Source organism: Parasteatoda tepidariorum, chromosome 8, assembly GCF_982258835.1.
Source record: "Parasteatoda tepidariorum strain Cologne lab strain chromosome 8, Ptep-v5.0, whole genome shotgun sequence".
Lineage (NCBI taxonomy): Eukaryota > Metazoa > Arthropoda > Arachnida > Araneae > Theridiidae > Parasteatoda > Parasteatoda tepidariorum.
Window position 1 is genome coordinate 23,218,525 of NC_141762.1, and position 27,918 is coordinate 23,246,442.

General features: G+C 30.5%; 1 protein-coding gene and 1 long non-coding RNA gene across 3 annotated transcripts in view; one reads left to right on the forward strand and one right to left on the reverse strand.

Moving 5' to 3' along the window:
• The window catches only part of LOC107453871 (uncharacterized), a 61,113-nt gene that overhangs the window by 18,957 nt on the left and 14,238 nt on the right, over positions 1–27,918 (forward strand). For both annotated transcript variants that reach the window (XR_015428679.1, XR_015428680.1), the window contains exon 2: positions 14,873–15,122. This is a non-coding gene — a long non-coding RNA (uncharacterized LOC107453871). The remainder of the gene's footprint in view (positions 1–14,872; positions 15,123–27,918) is intronic.
• On the reverse strand, positions 21,731–27,918 carry LOC107453869 (uncharacterized). The gene is made up of 3 exons (XM_087149989.1): positions 27,862–27,918; positions 25,098–25,189; positions 21,731–22,009 (listed from the first exon to the last, which is right to left on the reverse strand). Coding segments are annotated over exons 1-3 (315 nt in total). The 5' UTR covers positions 27,864–27,918; the 3' UTR covers positions 21,731–21,788.

Here is a 27,918-nt window from a genome sequence, read left to right on the forward strand (position 1 = left end):
AAATGCTGGAGACTTTCAATTTGCCTCTTGCATTTCAAAATGGTGATGGTTCTAGCAAAAAGCGGAATTTGTTAATTAGTTTTACGATATATCGAAGTGGAAGAAGCCTTTTTTTGAACACTTTTAAGTATATTTGCAAAAATGACCAATAAGCCAACTTTTACAGAGCTAGTGAAAATTCTTTTGGGTCAAATCCTGCTTAACCGATCAGCCACGGCTAATATCAGGCAAAAATTTAAAATTTCACTGTCATCGTTCAGTTTTTTATCATGTGAAAAAGTAAGAAAAATACTGTATATGGATAAGTAATACATTGAATATCTTAAAATAATATTTAAAAAAAAAGCGAAGTTTTTCTGTAGCAGAAGAGGAAGTGCTTCGCATTTTTATTAACATTTTATGCTAAATACATCCATATAATAATTACATACGCATGAAACAATGGATACAAGTTTGCCTTGTGAACGACTTTGATTACCAAATGAAATTCGAATGTGTTTAAGGAGTCTATAGCTTGTCTACGGTAAGAACTCTCCCCTGAAAAAAGTCTGAGGCCGTCTGCTGCTATGGAAACAAGAATAGCGCATCTCAGGGAGGGTAGCTTTTTTTCTATCTAGGGCTAACACAGTAGACCGAAGAAACCCGATTCAAAATTCTCGCTGACCCGAGCCGAAACCTGTCTTAAACAATTACCCCACACCCCTACTTAAAATAGTTATACCTCGTTACCATAGTCACCGCCACGGGTCCCGACGAATGGCTAGGGGAGTTCTTACGTTAGACAAACTATAATAACACAGAGATGCCAACTTGCTCCGGACAGCAGATACATATTTTCGAGCGGTAGTCTTTTAATGTATGATTCTTGGTTTAGTAAATTCGATTTATAGGGTTTTTACTTACCCCCAATTCTAATTAAATCTAACGGTTATGTGATACACTGCTTTGTTAGAGTTAAGCTGAGTTGAGCTTCTTAAAAAAATTGGCAAAATTAATCGGAAATATTCAAATTTTAGTTCGAAGTTGTCTGCTGTTTTCAAAAATATTTTGTCCAAACCTGGAGCAGTTGGTATCTCTGTTAATATACATTTACGGTAGTGATTACGGAACATAATATGATTTTTACATTTTCTTTTTTTATATTGAGTCCTTTTGTAATGGATACCCAATGTAAACAAAGTAATATGATATATTTTTTACAAAATCAGAGCAAACCAAATTTTATTTCAAATATTCGTTGTTTTGTAATGTGTTTCATATTATTCTCAATAATCTGAAAGTCTTATACAATATCCCTGATTGTTGATACATGGTTTTTAGTATAATAGGGTTCCAGTTGAAATTTAAAAAACTTCCTTTGCTTCAAAATTAGGATGACATTAATAAAAGTTGACATGTTTTGAGAGTTCAAGAATAAGCACCCATTCTCGTCTCGCGAGTCTTGAGAATGGGTGGCTAGTTTTGAGCGCCGACTTTACTTAATATCTTCATAATTTTGAAGCCAATGAAGTTTGTAAATCATCAAGTATATCTTTCCTCTTTAGTTATTTGGGATTATTCATTTTAAAGCTGCTTTCATTCATCATTGTTTTCATCAATGCTGTTTTCATTCATTTTAAAGCTGTTTTCAATCATTCATTATAAAGCTGTTTTTTTTATTACGGTTTTTAATATTTCCAGTTCTTTTGAAATCCCTCCGCATAATGTTTACAAGTGGGTTAGTGATTTAGTTATGAACTAATAACCAATAATTGTTTAGACGATAACATTTTTTTATCGATAATAACAATCATTAAATGTTTAAAAAAAATTAATATTTTTTAACGTTTAGTAATTGGAATGAAAAACAATTCGTATTGAAAAAAAAAATAATAATTTGTGTTTCGAAAGAAAAACAATTATTTTTAACCAAATCGATTTCGGATGATTGCTATTACTTAGAATTGATTGCTTTGCACAGATAATTTCATCTACTTCATTTTATTTTTAATCTGACAGTTAGTCACGCGAAAATTTAAGTAATTGAAGAGAACCAGACAGGATTAAAAAAAAAGTCTGATAAATGATTTTCTAACCACTACATTTACATATATTTTATGCACATTTCATTTTGGTTCGAGAATTGTTTTCTAGAACTATAAGTAAAGTTTTAAAATTGTGACTTCGCTTCGTCAGCTTGTGATTTAGATAATGTTGATTTCATTTTTTTAAACAACTGTGCCACAAAACATTCTTTTCATTTATGAGTAATATGATGGAATTAGTGTAAAAATCATTTTATTTATTGGAGCTGTAGTTTATGTAAATCATCTCATTTAACTGTTGATGATTCTCTGTTATACCGATCGTTAATAATCTTTGTTTGTGTATTAAGGAATCGTTTTAGCAGATGAAACACAAATAGTTCCGGAAATGTAATAATAACAGTAGTTTAAGCATATATATTTCTCTTATGTAGCACCGTAAGCTCAGGTATTTCTCTCTATAGCTATTATACATTTTGTAATATTGTCTTCTGCTTGGTCACCAATTAGCTTATATGTTGTACAAGATACTTTTGGCAGTTTACCAAGCTGGTCGACAAAGGCGGCTAGCATAATACTATAAAACGCCCGAAGTTATATATCATGTGATAAGAGATTCTATAAGGTAATTTGGGGCAATATAATGATACAAAATAATTTAATATTGGTATTTTGTTTAAATTCCACACCCGTCTATCGTCTAATCACGATTTTTTCATATCAAGTTCATTCATATAAATTTTAAATTTGTATATTCAAACTCATCATAAACATACTCTCTCTCTCTCTTTATATATATATATATATATATATATATATATATATATATATATATATATATATATATATATATATATATATATATATATATATATATATTCAAAATGTAGAGAAAACATGGAAAAAATTTTCAGAACAATGAAAAAAGAGAAAAAGAAAAATAATAGTAACAAATATAATAAAAACCCGGAAAAAAAATCCGAAAAAAGGGAATTTTTTTTAAATAAATATTCGGAAAATAAAAGATGTAATCTTTTCATTAGCTAACACGATTATATCTGCATAAAAGAGTGCTTTGTAATGCGCAATAAATATAATATTCTTCGTTTTTTTTCTCTTTCTTTCCTCTTGTCCTTTTTGTATTAATTTTTTATGCTGCTATATATATATATATATATATATATATATATATATATATATATATATCGAGATATATATATATATATATATATATATATATATATATATATATATCGAGATATATATATATATATATATATATATATATATATATATATATATATATATATATATATATATATATATATATATATCGATATATATATATATATATATATATATATATATATATATATATATATATATATATATATATATATATATATATATATATATATATATATATATATATATATATATATATATATATATATATATATATATATATCGATTTTGAACTCGATTTCACGAATTTTTCGATATCTCGAAGAAAAAAAAATTCTCTTCAAATTTCCTATACACTCAATGTTAAAAAAAACTTGATTTCACGAATTTTTTTCTCTAATCCCTCGATAACTTGAATTTTTTTTCTCCATAAACAGTGTAGATTTTTCTTCTGAAAATAAAAAAAACTATTCCAAAAAATTTAAGAATAGAAAATCAGTTCTCATAATGATAAACTTTTTTTAAAAAACGGACATAAAGACGTCAGTGGCGTGTTTTTTAGACGTTATGTGTCTTTCTCTACGATAATGGCTTCAAGAAGGCTGGATTCATTAAAGATCACGAAAGTAGTCAAACAATCAATATCAGTCACAATCGTTAATTCTGCTGAAAACTACACCGAAAATGATTGGGAGCGATTGACCGGACTCATGAAACTTGATTGACATGGAATTTCATGACTTTGTAAACGTAGGTGATGCAGTAACAGTGTGTGGTCAGTGGGATGACAATGATATCATTGCTCAAACGAACGCTTCTTGTGAACTATCAGAAGAAGAGGATGAGGAAATCGGAGATTAACCACCCAATGTAAGTAACAAACAAGCACTTTCTGCAGTGGACACTGTAAGGAGATTTATTGAGAAGCAGCCAAATGTGTCAGAGGAGACATTTAAAGCTGTAGTCCACTTAGAAAGTGTTACAGACAAACTTCCTTACACATCTCTAAAGCAAACAACAATTGAATCTCTTTTTAAATGAAAGTGCAAAATGTGTTTTTAGAATAAATATGGAATAGTAAATAAGGCATGTAAAGAGCACTTTCTTTATTTTACCATCGATAACATACGATTTTCGATAATTCGAGATATCGTGGTTTGACTGTATATACATTAAATTAATTACTCACTAGATAATTACTTAAATATAATACCATCCACGTAAGTGTTTTTTTTTTTAACAAGATCTTCAGTGAGAGAATGGGGCTACAGTTCATATATAAAAACATAGTTACTTACTTGTTTGACTATTATTGTACCAAAAAGCCGTTTCGAAAAACAATTCTATACCGGAAGAAATTTTTCCTGTTTAGTTGCTACCTTTTGCAATAACCAACATACCTACCTTATCTGTATTTTAGAGATATGTGGTGGGGGCGGTGAGAAACGGGATAAAACTGAAAAAAATAATAATAAATAAATAGATAAATAAATGGCAGAAAAACGGACGAAAAAGTTAAGTCTATTTGCTCGCCCGATTAAGCGTACAGTCCGTTAAAAAATCAAGCGACCGTGACTGAACGGTAAGTTGTTTTACTTCAAAAATGGCCTTCGCACGATTTTCAATTTCCTAATCACCGGTTGTAAGAGGTTTTTTTTTTCTTCTCCTGTGTTCTTTAATCTTTAACAACATAGCTTTAGTCCGAAAATTGCGGGGGTGCGAAAACGATTTTTCTTTTCTCCCAAATCATATTTTTTTTTTCGTATTTTATTTTCATTTTTACTACTGTAATCATTATTATTCTTTTACCTTGTCACGATTTAGAAGGCTACTGCCTTTACTGCATCTGCCTCCCGCGATGAGAATTTTCTTTTTTTTTCTTCTTTATTTCATTTTGTCTTTACTGCTGTATTTTTATGACTTATTAAACTCGTGATTTTCTTCTTTTTATTTTTTAAGTACGTAACTTGGGGAGTGGGAAATATTTCAAATTACATTATCTTGGAAATGAGAGAAATTGAGGACTTCTTACTGCAGGATGAGAAAAAGAAATTAGTTTTTTATTTTATTATTTATTAAACGCGAAACTTTAATCTGGATTAAACTAACTACATTGCTGTTTTCTAATTTTGATGAATTCATGAATAGTAAATTTAGTTTTTCTGAATGAATATTCATCGTGAAATGTGTGTAAATGCTTTTACAGCAAAAAAACTTTCGTCATTTCGTTTAAGATTGTACTTCGAAAATTATGAGAGAAAAATAGTTTGATGATATAAAGTGGAAGTGGACACGATTTGTGGATATTATTTTTTTGGATAAAAACTTAAACAAGATTTATCTTAATCTTACGAGTCAACTAATTATTTGGCACTTTTTTTTCTTGGAATTTTAAGAATATATTCTCCACTGTAATATATGTAAATATATTACAGTGGAATATATTAGTGGAATATATGTATTACTGGAATATATGTAAAACTTCCATATTTTATTCCTTAATAAATTAGTATAGCAGTTTCTGCAGAGTTCTTCACCAATGCCTTCTGGAACTTCAAACACGTTTTTCTCAAAAGAATATACTTTCAATTGTAATAATAATTACTGACTTAGCTTATCATAGTTTGGTTAGATGGCTTCTACTTTCCCTACATCTGACTATCTCAGTGCACAAACAAATTCTGGTAAAAAAAATTGCTTCTGGTATTAAAAAGCAAACTATACGATATTTGAACTATTCATTTAGTAATTTTTCCGTTCATATGGTAACGGCTTACCAGCGACTCAGTTTTTTAGAATTGTAGCGTATCTACCACTACAAAATTACAACTGCAATTCACTAGTATATAAGACATGTTAACTCGACTCTATGTCGGGGTTCTTTTTCATAGATGACGGTTGACATGGTCTAATACTCCTCTCCCCACATTGGTGACCCGGACGTGATATGAACACTCAACCTTCTGATCTCCTCCCCCCACAGAATTATACTTTTTATTTAGACATTTAGGTAAAAAATACGAAACTGAAAAGTAAATTTAAACGAATAAAAGGTTTTTATGGCATGTTCTAAGATATTATGATAAAATTATCAAATTTCACCACATTTATAGCATACTATAAAACCATATTTTATTGTTAATTTCACCAACATTTTTACAAAAGCTCTGTGGTAAAAATTACCAAGCTTATTGTGTCCCCATAGAGCCATAAACACGGTAAATTTTACCATATTTTGATAATTTTGACCATGCATTTTTTCTCAGTGGGCGATACTCCAAATTTCATTTTGTACTATTATACATACTGCTGCATTTTTAAGACAAAAAAACGTGATTTTTTTTTATGTAACCTAGAGAGGGAAAAATATTTTCAATTACATTATCTTGAAAATGGAAGAAATTGAGCACTCCTTACTGTGGAATGAAATAAAGAAGCTAGATTTTTTTCAATCATATACTAATTATGAGCCTGGATACTGGATAAAACATCTTTTTGAATTACCGTTTTTTTACTTTAATGAATTCGTGAATAAAGAAGATGATAGTTTTTCTGAATGAATATTCATCAGGAAAAGTATGTTAATGTCTTTACTGTTAAGAAAAAAAGAAACCCTCATCGTTTCGTTCAAAATTATTCTCGAAAATCGTGAATGAAGAAATGTTCATTCCTCTTCAACAATACAATTTTAGTTCTATGAATACAAATTTGAGACGGACATTATTTAAAAAGTGTATTATATAGGTTGAAAAATTTTGTTGTTTTTCTTTCACCTTTTGTGGTCAATATAAAATTTAATTTTAAGCGCTTATTCAATACGGCTTTATTACTTCAAAACTTAAAAAGAAACTAAAGCTGTAAAAATAAATAAAATCCTATGACATATTTTAATGTAGTTTCAATGCGAGGTAGCTTAACCACTTTTATTTTCTATTATCTGAACAAAATACATATAACAGTTTTTTTTTTTTTTTTTTAAATTTATTCACAAGTATCGTAATGTAACGTATTCATATGAACTCATTTGGTTGTCGAAGGCGTAATATTACATATTTTAGTATAGCTATTATTCATAATGAGATAGTGAAGCTAAAGCCCTAGATACGTAGATTAAGTAGCGACATGCCGTAATTTTGTTGACAGAAAGTCTCTTGTGACTCTTATTGGAGAAATACGGAGTTTCTATTCTTAAACGACACTTTTTATTGATTAATGTTTTCATATTCTTGAGGATCACTTAAATATTTACCATTTATTCTTTATATTTATTTTTCCTCTGAAATTATACAGGGTGTCTCAGTTAAGCGTTTCAGAACTTCTAAGAGGGGTAGGGGACATCCTGACGACTCGAAATCATATAGCAATGTGGGGTCGGAAATGGTTTCCTGAAGCGGTGACGTACATAGAAGCACCATAAAGTAAAGAGACCGTAAGTGAAAAATCGCTGTAATAATACATTGAAAAAATTATATGGTACATGGGCCAAAGTAAGTGTTCAAAGTTTCTGCCACCGGCTACAATGTACACCTCACATCTCCGGCTCATGGACATTCGAACATTCTGCAATACTCCAGGCATATCTCGCAGGCAGCTACTGCGATTCTTGCAACCAGCATTATCAACAGGGGTGTCATAAACCAGTTTTTTCATATGACTCCAGAAATCAAGACATGATAGGTCGGGTGACCGAGGAAGCCATGTAATTTTTTCAATGTATTATTAAAGCGATTTTTCACTTACGGTCTCTTTTCTTTATGGTGCTTCTATGTACGTCACCGCTTCAGGAAAGCATTTCCGACCCCACATTGCTATATGATTTCGAGTCGTCACGATGCCCTCTACCCCTCTTAGAAGTTCTGAAACGCTTAACTGAGACACCCTGTATATTCTATTCAGTGAAAATAATACCTCATCTATAAGTTAAAACTTTCTCGTTTCGTCTTTTATAGTCTGCTATAACTTTTTTTTCTAAACTCTTGGAAATTTTTTGCTATCTATATAATAAATATATTATATAGATATTACATATAGTATTAAATATATGTATATATTATTATTATATTTAATAATTAATAATATGTAATAATAAATATTTTAAGCAGTTTATCTCTTATTCAAAACAACATTTGTAACAAAATATTTTTTTTAATTATTTCGAAAATTCAAGATATGTTACGTGAAGAAATGCCGTTAAATATAGTTAATTTATAATTATAATAATATAATTATTTTAGATACTTTGAAGTTAAGGCATGAGATAACTCAGTCACTAATTAGTAAATGGGAGTTTTGTAACGTTTAATTTGTGGGAGTTTTGTAATTTTTTGTGGGAGTTAGTGACGTTGAGAAGGACATCAACACTTTGAATATCAAAAACTGGAGAAACTCAAAAACTCCTGGAGAAGGCCAGGGTTCCCCCTCGCGTCTAAGAAGAACATAAGAATAACAAAATAGATGAATTCTGGCTTGTTCAATAATTAATAAATATTTCTACGAAAAGTGTTATTTAAGTCTGGACTATTAAATGTAGCAAATTTCTTTTGTAATGTCGCAAAATTTTTCAATAATATATGAAGTATTTAAAATAATTAAAAATAAAGAAACTAAGTGTTCAAATTCTATTATCTCACCTCATTAAAATGTAGAAAGTTTCAATTTATTTAGTTGAAAAATATTTAATATGTTACAATAGTTTACTTTTAATTCTGGCAACAAAAAAAAAAAAACGCTCAAATACTTAAGTGATATTAAAATCTAATTTTAAAGATTTCTAATGAAATAATCATTTACGTTAACAACAATATTTGTATTTTATTTTCATATCTTTCAGGTGAATATATTTAATGCAATTGGATTTGTAAAACCTCTAAGAAGAAGAGAAAAAAAGCGAAACATATATGCTCTACATAAAAAAAAAAAAAAATAATAATAGTGCGTGAAATCCCTCCTCGCGGAAGAAGTTAAACTTCGTAACCTGCGACGTTAATTGTAGAAGAATCAGCAGTCGTAGAAGGATCACTAGTTCTATTCAACGACTCTTTTTCCTGCTCAGCTCGCTTCCGTGCTATGTAATAACGGTAATATCGTGCATTTTTCCCTCGTGAACCTCTTGAACCAGTGGAAGTGCTTGTGGTTGACTCATCGTCTCGCCATGAAAAAATGTATTGGCATTAATAATGTATGTGAATGCGTCATAATGTAATTTCAGCAGAGAAAACCTAACAATCAATTGATATTCACAAGAGACGTACCTTGACATAGCCTTAAATCCGTCGCATTGTCCGTTGGATTGTTTTCACTCATTTTTTACAATTGTTATCCACTAAATTGGAAAATAACAAATACTACCCTATTAAATTATCTGTTTATCAAAACAAACTAAAAAAATATTTATAGAAAAACAATACTTTTATAACTTTTATTATTTTTATGCTAGTGAGAACCAAAACAATATGGAAATGAATGAGGGAAAACTGGATCCTACCACGTGATTTCGCGGCCAATAAAAATGTAGCGTTAAACGTTTAACGCAACCCTTGTTGGAAGTCGCATAAGAAGTATAACTTCAATAAATAAATAATATTGTGTAAAATTTGAAACAAATAAGTAAATAAATTAATTATAAATTTACCTCACACAGTCTGCTGGATTCATTTGGATTCCACTTATTTACTCTGCCAATTCTAGGTAGCCATACTTTCCGTCGTTTTTTATTGCGATCACCAACAGGTATATGATATAATTTAAAGTTTTAATTTGACTTATTAGAACACTGTCTTCATTAATTTAAAAGTATGAATGACTGTCAATGTTAATAAATCAATAATGCCAAAATTAATAATGACAAATGACTGTCATTATTAATTTAAAAGTATGAAAAAATAAAGTTGAAAAAAGCGAAAATAGAAATAACAGATCAGCAGCAATGATACTTCGCCTTTCTAACTAGTCACCAATATGGCAACTGTTTACCCATGTGATCGGCGACAGCCAATCTAAATCGAAGGCGGTACAAGATCGTGGGGAAATGAGTGACGCTACTTAGGCTAGGTAATCAAGGGCATTATATAAAACTAGAAAACGTTTGTTTTAAATTAGCTGAATTTTAAAGAGCGTTTCTCACACAAGCACAAGAAGCTCTTGAGAAATGATATTTTTAAAATAAGACATTTTTGATACAAAAAAAAATTATTAAATAAAATTATCATTAAACTTTCGACTGCTCTTCTGCCTAAATTATTAGGACCCTAATTTCGAGACTGCCGCCGATACATTCCATATTTTGAGGATTAAGAATCCAAATCAATTCGCAAGAAAGGCATGTGTATTGAGAGAATGTGTGATTTTCTGTCTGCTTTTGTAACTTAAAATATGGTCTGCACAAATAGTTAGCTTATTTAAGTTATAGCATCAAGATTATAATTTAATTCCAATACAATGCAATATAATATTAACTAATGCAATCTTAATGTTAATCTCGAAATATTAAGATTGCATCGTTGTACGTGAACGGAGAAAAAGTTTTTTTGTAAAGTTACCGTACTCGTATGGCAACGACATTTCTGTTAGAAAAAAGCATCTTTCTGGTAATAAAACCAACACATACGTATTTAAATCATTTATTTGAAAATTTTTCCGTTCGTATGGTAACAGTTAACCGGAAATTATGGTTTTCAAAATTATAGTTCTTCTTACCATACACTTAGTATAAAACACAAAACTGAAAAGAAAATTTGACCAAACAAATGCTTTTTAAACCATGCTCTAAGATATCATGATAAAATAACAAAATTTTATCACATTTATTACCAAACATCATGGTAATAAAACCACATATCATTGTTAATTTTATTAAAATTCATTATTACAACGCTTCGGTAAAAATTACTGAAACGTGTATTTTGTAGTTTCCATAGATTCAGAAACACGCTAAATTTTACCATATTCTGGTAGTTTTGGCCATAATTTTTTCTCAGTGTAGGTGCTTTATTTTCTTACACCAATTTCTTTTAATTAAGTGAAGTAGTTTCACTCCTCAAAGTTTAGCTGTAATTTTTCCTGAGAGCGAAGAAGAACTACACCCTGCTTGTTTGCTTTTTCAGCTCCTTTTTGGCTTCACTCACTCATTGGATGCTTAGGTATTTTAGTCTAGCTTTGAGTATATGCTGTTACTTTTTTAAAAAAAATAAAGTTCTAACCGTATGTAACCTATACATCCAGTAAAACTTTTGATTAATGAACATTTCATTCAATTTATATACATTACGATTTGATTACCATACATTTCATTGCAACTTTAAAATTATGGATCACATACTTCATAGAAGTGTCCTATATACACAATTATAATTTTCCTGAAAAAATATCAATTAATATCAGGGTTAAAGTTGAAGTCGACTTGCAATAATACTGTGTAACACGAAAGAATTTGTCTTCATGTGAGATACTTCGTTTTAGAATACCTTATAAACGATAAAAAAGAGAAGATTATGTTCTAAGATCCCTAAACAGAAGCATTCCCTTAAATGGTTTCCAGTTTTCTGCTGACGATAACTATTAGAATTAAGAAAAAAATGGCGCATTATTCTATTTGATAATTAAGACTCGTAAATAAGACATTCTATATTGTTTTACAAGAAAAGATTTGGTTTATTTCTTAACACAAAGAAAAGCACAACGACAGCGGAATAAACTAATCACCAAACCATGAGACCAGATCCGCAGAACAAAAATAATCACGGTTATAATTAAATATATAAGCAAATAATAAATCTAGGATAATTAAATGACGTAGACAAAAAAGAATTATATTTTAACACAGAACGAAAGGAATAGTAAACAATTAAGTTTCGACTTGGCTAACACTAATTTACTTTTAAACGGTTTTCACAAAAATCTGCTTATCTGCATGCTGTTTGGATGCAAATTAATATAAGTTAAACAAGAACTTACATCATTAAACATTATTTTATTTTTTTATTGCATTTTTATTTTATTGCTTTTTATTACTTTTTCCTGCTTTAATTGTTTGTTTGAATATCTAAATTAAAAAAGGAAAAGTGCTGTCTCACAAACACAAATTTCTTTTATTTTATTGCTTTTTATTACTTTTTCCTGCTTTAATTGTTTGTCTGAATATCTAAATTAAATTGATTGTAATGATTTTGATTTCATTAATGATATTTTTTCTGAAGAACTAAATTTAATTAAGACGAATTCAGAAAATAATTGTGCATATTTTTTAGATCTTGATATTAAAATTCTTAACAGTAAAATTTTCATTGCATTATACGATAAAAGAAGGGATTTTAAATTTAGTGTTAATAGTTTAACACATTTTAATTTCAACCTTTACTTTAAGATTTTTAAGAATATTGTTATTTGTCAAATTCTTAGGTTTAAATTTATATGTAATAATAAAACAGATTTTCTTTCAGCTATTGGGATTTTCAAGATTACCTTAAAGAATAATAATTTTTCTTTTAACTACTATAATAATTCGAAATATTAAAAAAACGTTCAAATAGTTTGGCCGATATTGAAGCCCGCATAAATAGGCCTATGCTGTGAAATTAAGGATTTCATTTTCCAAAGCAGATGGCAGCACTTTTGGCGAATTTTTTTTTTTTTTTTTTTGCTCATTGAATGTTTTTGTTTCGTTGTTCAAGATTTTCAAATAGGTGTCAATACTTGATTTATTTATAATATTTTCTTACTGATTCGGCAATTTATATTTTATTTTGACTTGGTTAATCTAATTGTAAATGCAACTATTTATAATTATAAGTAGGCGTTTCTTTAAGTCTTACTATGTGTACTTTTAAGTAGTGTTTGCTGGTTCATTATTTTTCTGTGCTTTTCAATTTCAGCAATGATTTTCTCTTATTTGTCTATCCATTAAGGGGTCACGGGGTACGGTTAATTTTTGTTTTTTCCACTGACAGTAGAAAGGTGCGTTTGTGGGTAAATAATAGGCCTATGAAGTCTTTTTCAATCCTTGAACCCGTTATGGATGTAGTTGTTAATATGGTCAACATCTAATATAGAAATGACATTTAATTTTTTTTTGAATAAAATTCAGACTAAATAAGATTAATTAATATGTGATTAGATTTTATTAATTAATAATAATAAAGATAAAATTTAGACTAAAATTAATTTATTATTTTTTCCTCCTGAATTTCTTAACCTATGGATGGGTGGACTAATATAAACAATAACAAGTGTCCTTAAACCGGAAGAAATTTAGAAAATTTCCGGTGTATCCCTCCGCATATGTTATGACTACGAGGCGATGTGTGAAGAAGCCAAATATTCTATGCAGTTTTGTTATTGTAATTTGGTCTCAAATCTAAACATAATTGTACCATTCATAAGAACTTTCAGAAATGTATTGATTCTCAGAGGTCGTAAGGCCAAAAAAAATTTTGGAAAGTTAATATCTCATTGTGAATAATTCTTAAGGTTTGCCATGTTTTGTATTTTATCCCTTATTTGGCTACATTTGAATAAAATGTCCCCAAAAATATCTTTTTAAGTTAGCCTAATTAGAAAATATTCTATTGATTATAATATTAATATGATAATGCTGAAGTTTAAAGGCTGAAAGAAAGAACTCGGTACATGTGAAATACTGCAAAAGATATGATGCAATAATATGATGGTGCGTTTTCTCAATCTGCGGCGTAAAAATATTGAAAGAGCAATTTTACCACTAGCGCCGCCACCCTTAGCTTTACACGATCACCCATCCATATCAGCACACGTGTGTCCTCTGTGCCTTTTTTAGTTCATTGCTTTGGCACAAAAGATAGAAGAACTTTAACATAAAGTGTGTAAAAAGGATTCTTACTTCTATGTCCTTCGCAGTAACTTCCATCTTCGCACTTCTCAGCATTCACTGTATATATCACCAACTAAGTTACAAGAACTAATAGAAGTCTCCTAAATATGAGTACAATATTTTAATTTTAATTGCTACAAAGCAGTATTTTATATATATTTCATAAATATTATTTTCAAGTTTCAACTTGTGGAGTGTTTCAAAAAAAAAATTTGAGTTGAAGAACTAAATGAATGACAGTAGTAAGGTATGGTCTGTATCTGGCACAGTCGGAGGGAGTTTTGGCACAGTTGCGTGTAATTTAACATGGCATTTCTCCATTCGGAAAAGGGGAAAGTCAAAAAATTTGGGTGGCAACGATTTTTCGATCGATAATCAGACCCTCTGAGTATCGATCACTTTTGGTGTGCTGGTTCTGGCACACTTTTTGTCGAGAGTTGTCCGCGATTTTTCGCGCGAAGCGTTTAATGAATAATGTTGGATTTGAAATAAAGTAAAAACTTACCTAGAGTTGCTTTTTCGCAAATTTTTCAAACTCCAACACGTTTTGAACTATCGCTCTTTCTGCAACAAATTACTCCCAAAGTAAAACGTTTGCAACTGTAACACGAAACATCTTTATTTGAGTTCATTTTTAAAAATGACTCTTTCTACCATTGTGCTTATAACGTGCGTATAAGGATATAAGCACGAAAACAGATGTTTCCTTATTTATATCAGAAAAAAATACATTTCCTAGTTCGGAACTTGAAACGATACCAAATAGTTTTAAAATAATATGCATATCTATGTTAAATATTTATTATATTTATTTCAACAGCACATACGCCGAGGATGGCGAAAGTATACTTCTTCAATAACCTATATAACAGAGGAGTTGACTGGAACAACATGACAGACGATGAGAAATATATCATGAAATGTGGTCGTTTTCTTCCTGGTATGGAGGTGGCGGAGGTGGTTACCACCACCTCCGCCACCTCTACAAGAACCCTCATCCCAATAAAGAGTACAGCCTGCACCAGCACCACTAGCAAAGCCTCCACCATCACCCTCATCATTATAAAAAGGTAAGTTTTTTTTTATATTTTATTTTATTTATTTTAATTCAAATCCAACATTATTCATCAACGCAACGCGCGGACAATAGCGGACAACTCTCGACAAAAAGTGTGCCAGAACCAGCACACCAAAAGCGATCGATACTCAGAGGGTCTGATTATCGATCGAAAAATCGTTGCCATACAAACTTTTTGACTTTCCCCCCTTTCCGAATAGAGAAATGCCATGTTAAATTGCACGCAACTGCGCCTAAACTCCTGTGCCAGATACAGACCACACCTTACTACTAATGACAACGAAGTTATCAATTAGCGCATGATATCCTCTAAAATAATAAAATACTTGAAATGATCGACGATTTGAAAAATCAATTAAACAAAACAAAAAGAGATAGAAATACACGGTTTGCTGCGTTCTGTATTGGAAGCGAGTTATTTATTACCACCCAGATTCAAAATCGGACATGAAGTTTGTCAACAAATAAAATTTCACTTAAAGATTTTTTTTTTAACGACAGACACTTAACTTCCTGTTTCTATTTAACATTACCCGGTGGGCACCTGTGAACCTTAATCAAGGAGGTGAGCACACGCCACACTGCCACAGCTACCCGTTCATAGGGTGAGCCACATTCACACAAGAAAGGACAACTCAGAAAGAAACATCCATTCGGGATTCAAACCCACAACCATTGACTTCGCAGTCAGGCACGCTAATCGCTCAGCCGCCTAGCTGGCCGCATTAAACCATTTCAACTGCAATATTTACATAGGGTCGGGATAGCCTGGTTGGTAGGGCGCTGGGCCCATGATAAAGAGTTCGTGGGCTCTATCCCCGCCGGCCGAAAACTCCCCGTGTAGTAAATGGCGTTTGATGCACGTTAAATCTGTCGAGTCGCAAAGTCCTCCATGTTCCCATAACAAATCAATACCTCTGGCGGTACTGATCTCGGAGTTACCTTGTTTTCTGGATTGCTCAAAATTACAAGGCTGCTGAGTTGAGCATTAGTAGTCGTAAATCCGAAATTGGGTCGGCTGTTCAACGACGGATGAAATAAAAGTAAGTTAAAAGATTTACATGGCGTCTGTAAATTTGTAAGCAGATTGCGCAACGCAGTTGAAATTTGTAATACTATAGTTTTTCATTTAAAAACCCAGTTTGTTATGTGCTGTAAATATAATTTTTCTGTGAAGAACACGGCACACTGTATATTTCTTTTTTTCTTTTCTTATTCTTTAATTGATCTTTCGTTTATCATATTACTTATAATTGTTAAAAAGTTTGTTTTTGCTAGAAGAAACCAAATTGAAACATCACAGGAAAAATATGAAGAAAAAAAAAAAACAACGTAAGAGACATCAAACAAACCAAACCATTCATTTATGAAACAAAACGGAGACGATTTTTTTATTTTTTATTCTTCAAAATTTTTAACTTTTAAGATTGATTAACTGGTAATGACAGAGAGTTCAAATTCCTATGGTACACAGTCATTGCAAGAAAACTGTTTAACTATCTGAAGATTTGCTTTTATATAATCTATCAGAATTTTGTTATAGTTTAATTTGTAATCAAAAAGACTTTCTTGATAAGTCTGATTTAATAGAATGCATTCTACGGATTAAGATTTTTTATCCCTTGATGATAGATCATTCAGAATTTCAGGGTTTGCAATTATTGTAAGATCTTTAGATTTACTTCTATAGAATTTTGTTGTAGTTTAGTTACAAGAAGAAAAAAACTGTCTTGAAAAGTCTAATTTTATAAAATGTATTTTAAGATTTATTGACCGTTAATGATAGAGCATTTAAAATCTCAGGATCTACAATTGTTGTGAGAGACATGCTTAAATAACTTAGGATTTACTATTTAATTCATCAGAATTTTGCTGCAGATTAATTTGTTACCCCTAAACTGTCTTGATAAGATTTGTTTTATACCATAACAGAAATTTAAAACTCAAAATTAAAAATTGTTTCATAAAATGTTGTATTTATAAAATCTTTTCCTCTTAAGAGTTTCTTTACTTTTGAAATAGAATTTGCGCAAAAGTATATTGCAACAACATCCATGAAATTTACGAACTTGCTTAGTTTTAGACATTTGTAAGTATTTATTACATTGAAATGACAATATCACGATTATTCATAGTAGGGGAGAGTGGGATCAATTGTAACAGGGTACGATTGTAACAGAGCAAAAATTTCGAGTGTCGGGTTCTAGACTTGGTTCCTAGGTGGCGCACAATGTGTATTAAATAAATCTACATGTACACCCCTGCTGGCAACCATTTTTATGTACTTTTGAAAGAGTTACATCACAAAAGATATTTTCAAGCAACGTAAGTACTTTTTTTGGTATTAGAATATTATATTGTAACAAAGTAATTTTGTTTAAACAAATAAAAATTATTAACCGAATATGTAAGTGGACACCTTAATTAACATTTCATTAAAAAAATTAGTTTTGCTAATTAACTAGCATTGTTTTTAACAAATGAAGCTGAAATGGCGTCTTGGGGACGATTGTAACAACAAGTAAAGGGACGATTGTAACAGCAGAAAATAAATAATCTTATGTTTACAAACCATTACTTAGCTCTTTAAGAACCACCAATAGTTTCCAATATCATTTATATTAAATTGCATGTGCATTATTTTATTTGTAACCTTTCACTGCATAAATTAAAATTTTTAACCCCTTAAAGTTAAAAGTTTAACCCTTTAGGTCTCTGCTCATTATTAATTTTACTCCTAAAATATCACTACTATTTTGATCAATAAAAAAATATATCACAACTATAATAATATGTATAATTAACTATGTTTTAGTTGCATTTATGAACTGTTACAATTGACCCCATAAGTGGGGACAATTATAACAAGTGCACGACTGTCAAAAATTGTTAATAACTAACATAATAACATTTAAAATAAGGTTTTCTTTTCCTAGTAGGGGATAGTCTACTTTACTCGTCTGTCAATTAATACTAATATATTGGATTTTTTGTTAGTTAAAAAGAGTTAAGTAAAAAAAGTTACAATGTCCATATAATGATATGATTCATTAAATTAATTTAATTCATTAAACTGGTTGAATATCTTAAGTGGGGGAGTAGTCAAAAGTTAGGTTTGTTATTTTAATATTTTGCGTTTCCGTACTTACATTTGAAATATTTTAAGCAAATCGAAATATTTTTGTATGCATTTATAAATCTTTTTTATCTAAAAATATACTTTTTGTGAAAAAGCTTTTTTTATTAATGTTTATCCTCGTAATAAAGATATTAAGTCATAATTTCAAAAATATGATTAAAATATTATTTTACGCAAACCCAAATTTTCTCCTATAAATCCCAAATATCCTCATAATAAAGATATTTTGCAGCAAGTTCAAATATTTTACGTTGGATAGTTATTGAAATAAGTTTGGTAATTGAAGGTATTTTTATTTGCACGTTTTTATTATCTCTAAAGCACTTTATGCATGTCAAAGTATTCTTGCATTCATTCATCATTTTTTTTCTTTTACTTAAAAATATTCTTTTTTTATGAATGAGCATATTTTGACGTATATTTTTCATCCTTAGTATAAAAAAATTAGAAATTTCAAAAATATGTTTCATATATTTTAAATTGGATAGTGATCGAAATAAGTTTGGTAATTGGAGTTACTTTCATTTTTACGTTTTCATTATTTTTGGAGCATTTTACGCAAGCCGAAGTATTCTTGTATCCATTCATTATTATTTTTTCCTTTACTTAAAAATATACACCGTAAAATCGGTTTGGATTGCGGTTTATTACTATAAAAATTACTATGTATCAGATTTTTTGCTTTATTTCCGGCGAAATGCCGGTACCAGATGCATTAACCTGAGTGCCGGTACTTTTTATCGAAATTTGATCAGAAATTTTTTGCAGAGCAGTTTCAAATTAAAAAAAATTTCAAATGATGGCTACCTCCTACCCCACTTATTCTAAGCTAGTAAATAGATTGTACGTTTTACCTTGTATCGATAATTTATAGTAGATAAATATGACCGTTTAGAGAACATGCGTTTTTTTTAATCAAATTTCTCATATTAATTCGTACACTGAGAAAAAAAATATGGTCAAAACTACAAGGACATGGTAAAATTTGCCCTTTTTCTGGGTCTATGGAAGCCTTAAAAAAAGCTCAGTAATTTTTATCGAAGCAGTTTGATAATTATTTTTGTAAAATTAATAATAAAATATGGTTTTATAATATGAGATAAAATTTGTTAATCTGATGAAATTTGTTAATTTCATTTTGATACTTTAAAGCAAAGCATCAAAACGTTTTAATCGATTAAATTTACTTTTCAGTTTTGTATTTTTTACTATATGTGTGATAATAAGAACTTTAACTTTGAAAACCAGATTTTTCGACAAACCGTTACCATATGAAAAGAAAAATTATCAAACGAATAGTTTGATAATTTTTCAAATTAATTATCAAACAATTATCAATAATAAATTATCAAACGAATAGTTTGATAATTTCGGTCTATATTTGCCGGGTATACCCTACATTGGGGTTTTTTTCAGATTAAGTACCACTGCATGAAATATGTTCCTCTTATGATATATGTTAATGCATTCCCCAATAGATTGAGCTGAAGGGTTTCTTTCGTGGTACCGAATCAGCTCAGCGAAATTTGCTGATTTTATTGGAACAACAGTGAAAATTTTTATTGTTTTCAATTACTTATAATAAATTTTGTTGGTTTACCTTAAACAATGGTCTTCATGAGTTGGAAAGACTTACCAGCAAAAATCCTGTCTTCCAGAAGGAGATTAGTCAGTTTTTTACTAAGAGGGAGAGGGACGTGTTGGACAACTAGCAGCACAAAAGATAAACGTTATTGTGCACAAGTGGCCAACGCTCCACTGTACTGTCGACTCATCGAACCATCTCATAGTACCTCTTAATTTTTCCAATATTTTATACATTTAATGCCAGCATATTGTATGTTGGCGATCGTCATGACCATTTCCATGGAATCGGTCACAAGTACCGCGGAAAAACGAAAAACGTAACTTGGTTTCGTTTTTTCCGTTATCCACGTTTCTTAGAAGAGTTTTTTCCTCCAATGATAAAGGGACTTTTGAGACAGCGATCTAGTCTCCATAATTCTTTTTAATTTCAGCTTCTTCAACCTCCACCATAGCTACGCTTAACGTTTTAATTTGAAGTCGAGGTAATTTTATTTTAGGTCATAGGCAATAGTTATAACGATTTCAGTAATCATTTAAGTTTTGTTGATTTTAGGATAATTTTAATTAAGTTAATTCTCTATATATTAACATGTTACTAACCCTCTTTCCTCTTAACAAAGCCTAGACAAATGGGTTAAGCGACACCTCCTAGATAAGAGAAGGCCTCTGCACGGGTTATCATAAACGAGAAATCCTATCCTTTAGTAGACAGCACGTAGTGACCTATTTCGTATTTCACTCCATTGAGCAGTTTATGTCCGTTGAGTCGGATGACTAAATTGATCTAAATTGAGCAGCGACATTCCCTTTTCTAGAAGATGTTGGTTTTAGTGGGTCTGTATGGTTAAAGGATTGGGCTCTAGGTGCCCACGACTCCACGCATTGCTTCTGGATGGCTGCTGGTGGTTTCCCTGCCCGATGGGCCTGGAACCTTGGACCTCTGGAGTGTGGGAATAGATATTTTATTTAGGGGTCATTCAAAGTTGTAAACCCGCTTCGTAGGTCCGCTGGCACACCTGCGGTGACCAAAAACTGATATTTGAGCCTTGGTGGCTCAGGGAATCGAGCGTTCGCCTTCCAATGAGTTGGACCAGGCTCGAATCCCAGTGATGGCTGTTGGATACGAATTCCGCACCCAGCTCACACTGACCACAGTGCTGACGTAAAATATCATCAGTGGTAGGCGGATCATAGGTTAGAGTTCCCTTGCCATCCGGCTAACCGTGGAAGGTTTTTGTGACTTTCCCCTCCATGTTACGCAAATATGGTTTAATTTAATCAAAAAATCCTCCACGAAGGCAAATTCCTCCCGATACTTAATCCAGGAGTTACCTTGTTTTCTGGATTGGGTTCAAAATTACAAAGCTACGGAGTTGAACATTTGTAGTAGTAAACCAATAATTGGGTCGGCTGTTCAACGATGGTTATGAAATAAAGTAAAACAATGACCTTCACTAAGATTACCCACAGTTTAAGAACTCCTATCTTAGACTCCTTTTTTTCCTTTTTATACCCAATTCCGATAAAAAAAATATATATAAAAAAATTATTTTTTACACCTTTATATAAAATTTAAGTATTTCCTTTATTTTTAGAGAAAATTGTTTCCTTGATGAATTTCAAACAGAATATCGAAAAATTTGTGATTTTAACTTGATTTAGATTTTGAAAACCTACTCTCTCCACTGAAGTAATCAACATGATGAGATCTCGTCTTTAATAATCTTATCTTGTTGAAAAAATGTAGTGAAATTTGACTATAAGCCATAATACTTATTTTATTCTTAAGTAAAAACCCAAAAATTGTACAAAAAATATAACTCTTCATTTAACATGGTGTAGCTCGAGAACTGTTTGTGGATAGTAAAGTGAACTTTTGTAGATTTAAGTTTTATTTAAAGAAACAAGCATTTATTTTGCTCCAAAATCGGTTTAATCAAAAGACAACATGGTGTTTGGGTTTGCTTTTGAGTAGGAAATTCCGACTGAATTTGTTCCGTCATAATCAGTTGGTGCTCCAAGCTTTAGACAAACGAACCACTTGAGAAATTTCACACAGGATTTGCCTTTTGGACAGCTGTAATCACCACCTGGACAACATACTACATTGTCTTCTGGTGCACATTTATATGATGTTGCAGTTCTGCAGCATCCTGAAAGAAATTGAAGTTTTATGATTCGAAATTCGGTATAGTAAGCATTTCAAATTTTAGAATTATTAATCCTAATTCAATTTAAACTTCGCATTGCGTGTATCATAATCGAAAATGTATTTTAGAGCTCTTGTAAGAAAGAAAAACACTTTAGAGATCATAAGTTAACATCTTTTGGGAGGAATGGGAGGGAAAAGCATCAGAACTAGTTTGATTGCCGGAAACATTTCTAAAAATTTAAATTCAACTCCTTTACTTTTCCTCTGGTAATCAAATAGTCTTTAATATTTTCAGTCCCATTTGTTTAGCATTAATTCATGACATTTGATAGCATTTTTTTTAATTTAAATATTAACTTGCAACCTCTAATGAGTGTACTTTTTGGATTATTTTCTTAACAAGCATTCTAATAACATATATATTACGGGTGGTCGTTACTGAACACCCTGTATAAACTTCAATTTTAGTTAAAGTCATTGCGTCATGTGTTATTACACATACTATATCATACGCAATGTAAAAGATCTAATTTAAGTTTTGAAATATTTTTTCATGTCAATGGTGATTGAACAATAAATTTTAAATATTTCCGAAGTGTTGTGTTTATTATCTGAGTGTTCGTAAGAAATTTGAAAACGTCATATTTTTCCAAAAAAATTTTAATGTTTATAAAAAGTTTAGAAGCAACTATATTTACTTTGCAAAATGTGTACACTGAGCAAAAAAGTATGGTTAAAACTACCAGAATATGGAAATATTCAGTGTGTTTCTTGCTCTTCGGGAGCACTAAAAAGTTCGGTAATATTAACCGAAGTGATCTTAATGATTTTAGGAAAATTTACGATAAGATATGGTTTTATATAGTGTGATACAATTTGGTAATTGTGGTAAATTTTAGTTACTTTATTATGCTACCTTAAAGTTTGGAATGAAAACCATTTATTCAGTTGATTTACTTTTCAATTCTGTATTTTTGTATTAAATGTCAACAATGTGGTAATAAGAATTATAAGTTTGAATACGATAGTTTCCGGTATACCCCTTTAAAATTACCAAATGATTAGTTTAAATATCGTATATTTTGGTGTGGTGTGTGTGTGGCTAGAATTATGTTTTTTTTATTCAGTAATGTCATTACAATACAGTACGGTTATTTTGCCAGAATTTCTTAGTTCGCTTTAATATTCGTAAAAAATGTAAAGACGTTATACTTCAAAAAATGTCTGAATGTTCGTAAAAGATTTAGAAACGTTATAATTACTTTCTGAAATGTTAAGTGTCCATAAAAGGTTTGGGAACGTTATATTTACATCTCAAATTGTCTAAATGTTCGTAAAAAATTAGAAGAGGGATATTCACTTCCTAAAATGCATCAATGTTCGCGAAAGATTGAAAATGCTAGATTTATTTTCTAAAAGGACTAAATGCTCGCATTTCTGCAACCATTTTGTAGAATGTTGCGCTTTTGAAACTAAGCCATCATTACAATAACAGGAACGAAAATTTCATGGAAAAATAATGTCTCTAAAGTATTTAAATGGCACTCCAAACATATAGGTGACAAAATTTCAGTACCTACTTGTTTTAGAAGGTACTATTTTTAGAGAAAATGTTACTTTTTTGGACAAGTTAGTAAAGAAATTTCACCTCAATATATAACATTCTATTCGGTAAAATGCATCGTATCAAATGTCTGTACAAAGTACCGACAATCAGGGTGCTAGTATTTTTTACCATAAAATCAATCTTTACCGTAAAATAATTATTTTCAAATTACATTACGGAACAAAAGTCTGATACACCTGAATTTTTAATTTAAAGTCACTGGATCACAGTAATAAAATAGATTTTAGAGTAAAAATTACGGCATAAAAATTTACGGTAAAAATGAATTTCACAGTAAAATATATTTTACGGATATTGCAATCAGAGTGCCAGTACTTTCTACCATAATTTGATACTGAATTTTTTACAGTGTAAATGGATAACAAGGAGAAAATGCATAATGCTCGGCATTTCAGAAGGACAACTCCATACAGGCAACTTAACTAATGTAGTTTTTGTAAATGTAATGAATCTTAACGAAAGTTAAAGAAGCCATTTAAATAAAATATTGATTAATAAGTATATAGGTGAGAATATTGTAAATTGGATCAATTTGTACGCTTTTTTTTTATGCATTCTGCAAAAAATCATGTAACTAGGAAATTTTGTGAGTAATACATAATACATTTGTCTTTTAGTGTAATTCTTTTTTAATAATACAGTCATACACTACAGAAAAGCTAAAGCATGACCTTGTATTCTGGATAGGAACACAATATGTTGTACCTTAGATTACTGGTACAACAATATTTGTTAGTTATTAAATTGTTACTTAATCCTACAATTTTTAAACAACTGAAACTTTTTTTAGATCAATTTTCAATTAGCTAAATAAATTGTAAACATAAATCAAATACCATTTTATTGGAAGATTTAGAAAAGTTACGCATTTTCTAAGAATTGAAGAATTTTTACATTTTAAGTTGTAAAATATTTGTGCTAGATGACGTTCAGAAATTCTTATTCTTTGTACCTAAATTCTTGGACACTAGCCCAAGGCACTTATTCTTTGAACAATGGTCCAAGGTACAATAAGTATGCATGCTTTTTGATTTTGTTAGGCCTAACAAAAATAAATGATTTTTCTTTTAAAAAAAAATGGTATTTTATCTTACAGAGAATAAAATTTCAATTTTTATCAATTTTAGTTCTGTTTTCTAATGCTAATCTAGTTATGTTTTACTATAAAATTTAATGAATAATTAACTCTGCAATAGGAAAATTTAAAAAATCGACTGGAAGACCAGAAATGGTCCTCAGCACAGCAGATTGTAACTGTCTTTACAGTTATCAACTCCATATATTTATCAATTACAGTGAAAACAGAAATTCACACCGAAGCTTCGCAAAAATCGCTGCTCTCAGATCAAAATGCGATTTATCAAAATATAACAATTCTACTTATATTTTTATTTAAAAAATTACATCGTTGTTAGAATACCATCATTTTATAATTATATTCTGGAAATAGAGCGACACTTACTTCCTTCTCCATCACAGTAACCACCATCTCCACAAGTCTCAGCATTGGCTAGAGCTGCCAACAGCAGGACGGCAAAGACCAGTAGTACTTTCCTATATGCAAATAAAATTTCATTTCAGTTTTTATAACGTCACGCTAAAATATTTAAAGACATATTGTGCTAAAACATTACCAAATTTAAATATGTAAACTTCTTGTATTGAAAAGGGAAAAAATAAAGAGATAAATGCATATGATTGCTGACACAGTTTTTGAGCTGTGTCATATTTTTTTTTCTTTGCGGCATTTTGCGCTCAAATGTATCATTAAAATGTTCAAACTAATGTTATTACAATGCTTTTTGAGGAGCCGAAATGTCTCAGTAGATACAGCACTCACACCCCAATGAGGTACCCAGATTCGAATATCAGCAGTGGCTGGTCGATTCGAATTCTGCTTCAGGATCACTTTCTTCTTATAACCGTTGTTACACAGCCGATCTAATTTTGAGTTTACGGCTAACAATGTTCAACTCCGCAGACTTGCAATTTTGAACTCAGTCCAGAAGTATTAGGAGAAATTTGCTTTCGTGGAGGACTTTTTGATGGAATTAACAAGCATTTGTGTTACATGGAGAGGAAAACCACGAAAACCTCCTGCAGTTCGTCTGACAACAAAAAGACTCTTGCGTCGATCACTGAGGATATTTTACGTCAGCACTGTGGGAGAGATCCGGGTTCGGAATTCGTACAGACCAGCCATAGCCGGGATTCGAACCCGGGACACCATGGCTCTCAGGCTCACATTTAAGGGGAAGTCATCACAATGCTGAATCCATGTAAAATATTCTCAGTAGTAAACGGATTATGGAGGAAAATCGCTATACCCCCTGCCAACCGTTGGATGTTTTACGTGGTTTTCCTCGCTGTGTAATTCAAATGAAGGTTAGTTCCATCAAAAATGTCTCCACTAAGGACAATTTGCCTTCTGGGTCAAATTCAAAATTACAAGGCTACGAAGTTGAGCATCGATAGTTGCAAACTGAAAAATGAGTCGGGTGTTCAGCACAGGCAATATAATGAAATAAAAGACTTTTTGATATTTGACTGGAATGATGAAATGATACAAATAATTACATTTATAAAACAACCACATGCTATTGATCGCGCTCTGATATGAAATTTAAATTTTTTTATAAACTTTTTCCTCTCCGCTACTATTGTCCCTTTGTTGTTTCACGAAAAATGCTGGATTGTGTATCCTGTTTCTGAACATGGTGTCTTGTATCTGAATAAATTGTGTATCTGAAAACGGAAAATTTTACATCAAACTGTTGTTCCTCTACACCACGAAACATGTTGTGAAACACCTAAAATGTTTTGTTACACTGCTTGGTGTAAAGTAGCCCTCACCATGTTTGTTACATAGTATCACTAAACTTTATAATTGCAGCAAGACATGATACACAGAAAAATCATTAAAGTAGTTTTACGAAACAATCTATATATATATTTCTCTTACACGGCGATAAAAAAAAGCCTCATTACAACTCCCCGAATGGCAACGCTAGAAAATAGGCCAATGATTACCGCTAAAAATGTCACATGCCAAATCTAGCTAAGATGGCTCAACATATAGCGCTTTTAAAAACGGAAACGGAAATAACCAGGGAGAGCATAAGCTAGGCAGAAGTCTTTGTCGATAGATCTCTATTTTGGTTTTTTGTCGAAAGCGTTTTTTTTTCACGAATTTATGTATTACGAATTTATTTGACAATTTTTGATTTATATCACGAATTTATTTATTTTACTAGAATTTATTTGTTTATGCAGGTTTTTCCATTGCAATTCACTTATTTAAATTTTTAATAGACTTAATTATAGCCGAAATTTTAATCTTTTTAAAGAGATATCAGTTTTAGAAATTTTATCTTAAGATTTTATACTATAGCACATTTCTAATAGATTTAACGAATTACATGTCATTTATTTGAATTCAAATTTATTTTAAGGACTCAGTACTTACTAAAAAGATGTAATTTTTTTTAGAAAAAAAAGTTGTTATATGGATTTGAATGATTGTTTTGAATTCTTAGAATTTTGTGCATTTGCAATGTACCTAAGTTAGTAGCGAGCGAAGCGAGCTTGGTTTGCGGAGCAAACCATATAACATTGCGTAGCAATTTTCGGGGGTTGGTGAGCGTTAGCGAGCAGGGGGCGCAGCCCACTAGTATAAAGTAATTCATTTAGGATGCATTACAATAATTCTTAAAATAAAATTAGTTTATGAATCAAACATAATCGTAGCACATAGAAAATGTTAAGAGAAAATATTATTCTAATTTATTTATTTGTTTACTTATTTATTTGTTTGTTTATTTATTTATTTTTCTCACAGCACCGATGTATCCACATTGCTTTCATCATTATTATTTCTAACAAAAAATTTTGAAAAGATTTTTAGGGCTATAATTTAAATTTCAAATGGATACATCATTTCGCGTTCAGTTGAAACAGAAACTGCATTTTACTTATTCGACATTAATATTTTTGAAACATAACTGGAACTTTTGGGCTACTCGGGGTAATATAGTACAATCAAATACTTCTTATTTCGAATAATTTCTGTATTTAGAGCCAGGCTATTCGCAAACAATCAGCATCACTTTATCACAGAAAAAAAGGAACAAATATTTCTTAGAATCAAAAATTTTCTTCACAATTTTTCGCACAATTTAGTAAAAACAAGACAAGAAGGAAATGAAATTTGTTTGTTTCATACTCACATTATTCTTCCTTGATTATTTATCTCGTAACTTAATACGTGCAAACCGTAAACTTGA

Bases quoted from the DNA above. Each gene is read 5' to 3' on its own strand.
- LOC107453869 (XM_087149989.1), bottom strand. The intron at 22,010-25,097 runs GTAAGTGTCGCT...AATTTCTTTCAG, and splicing joins TTACTGTGATGGAGAAGGAA to GATGCTGCAGAACTGCAACA.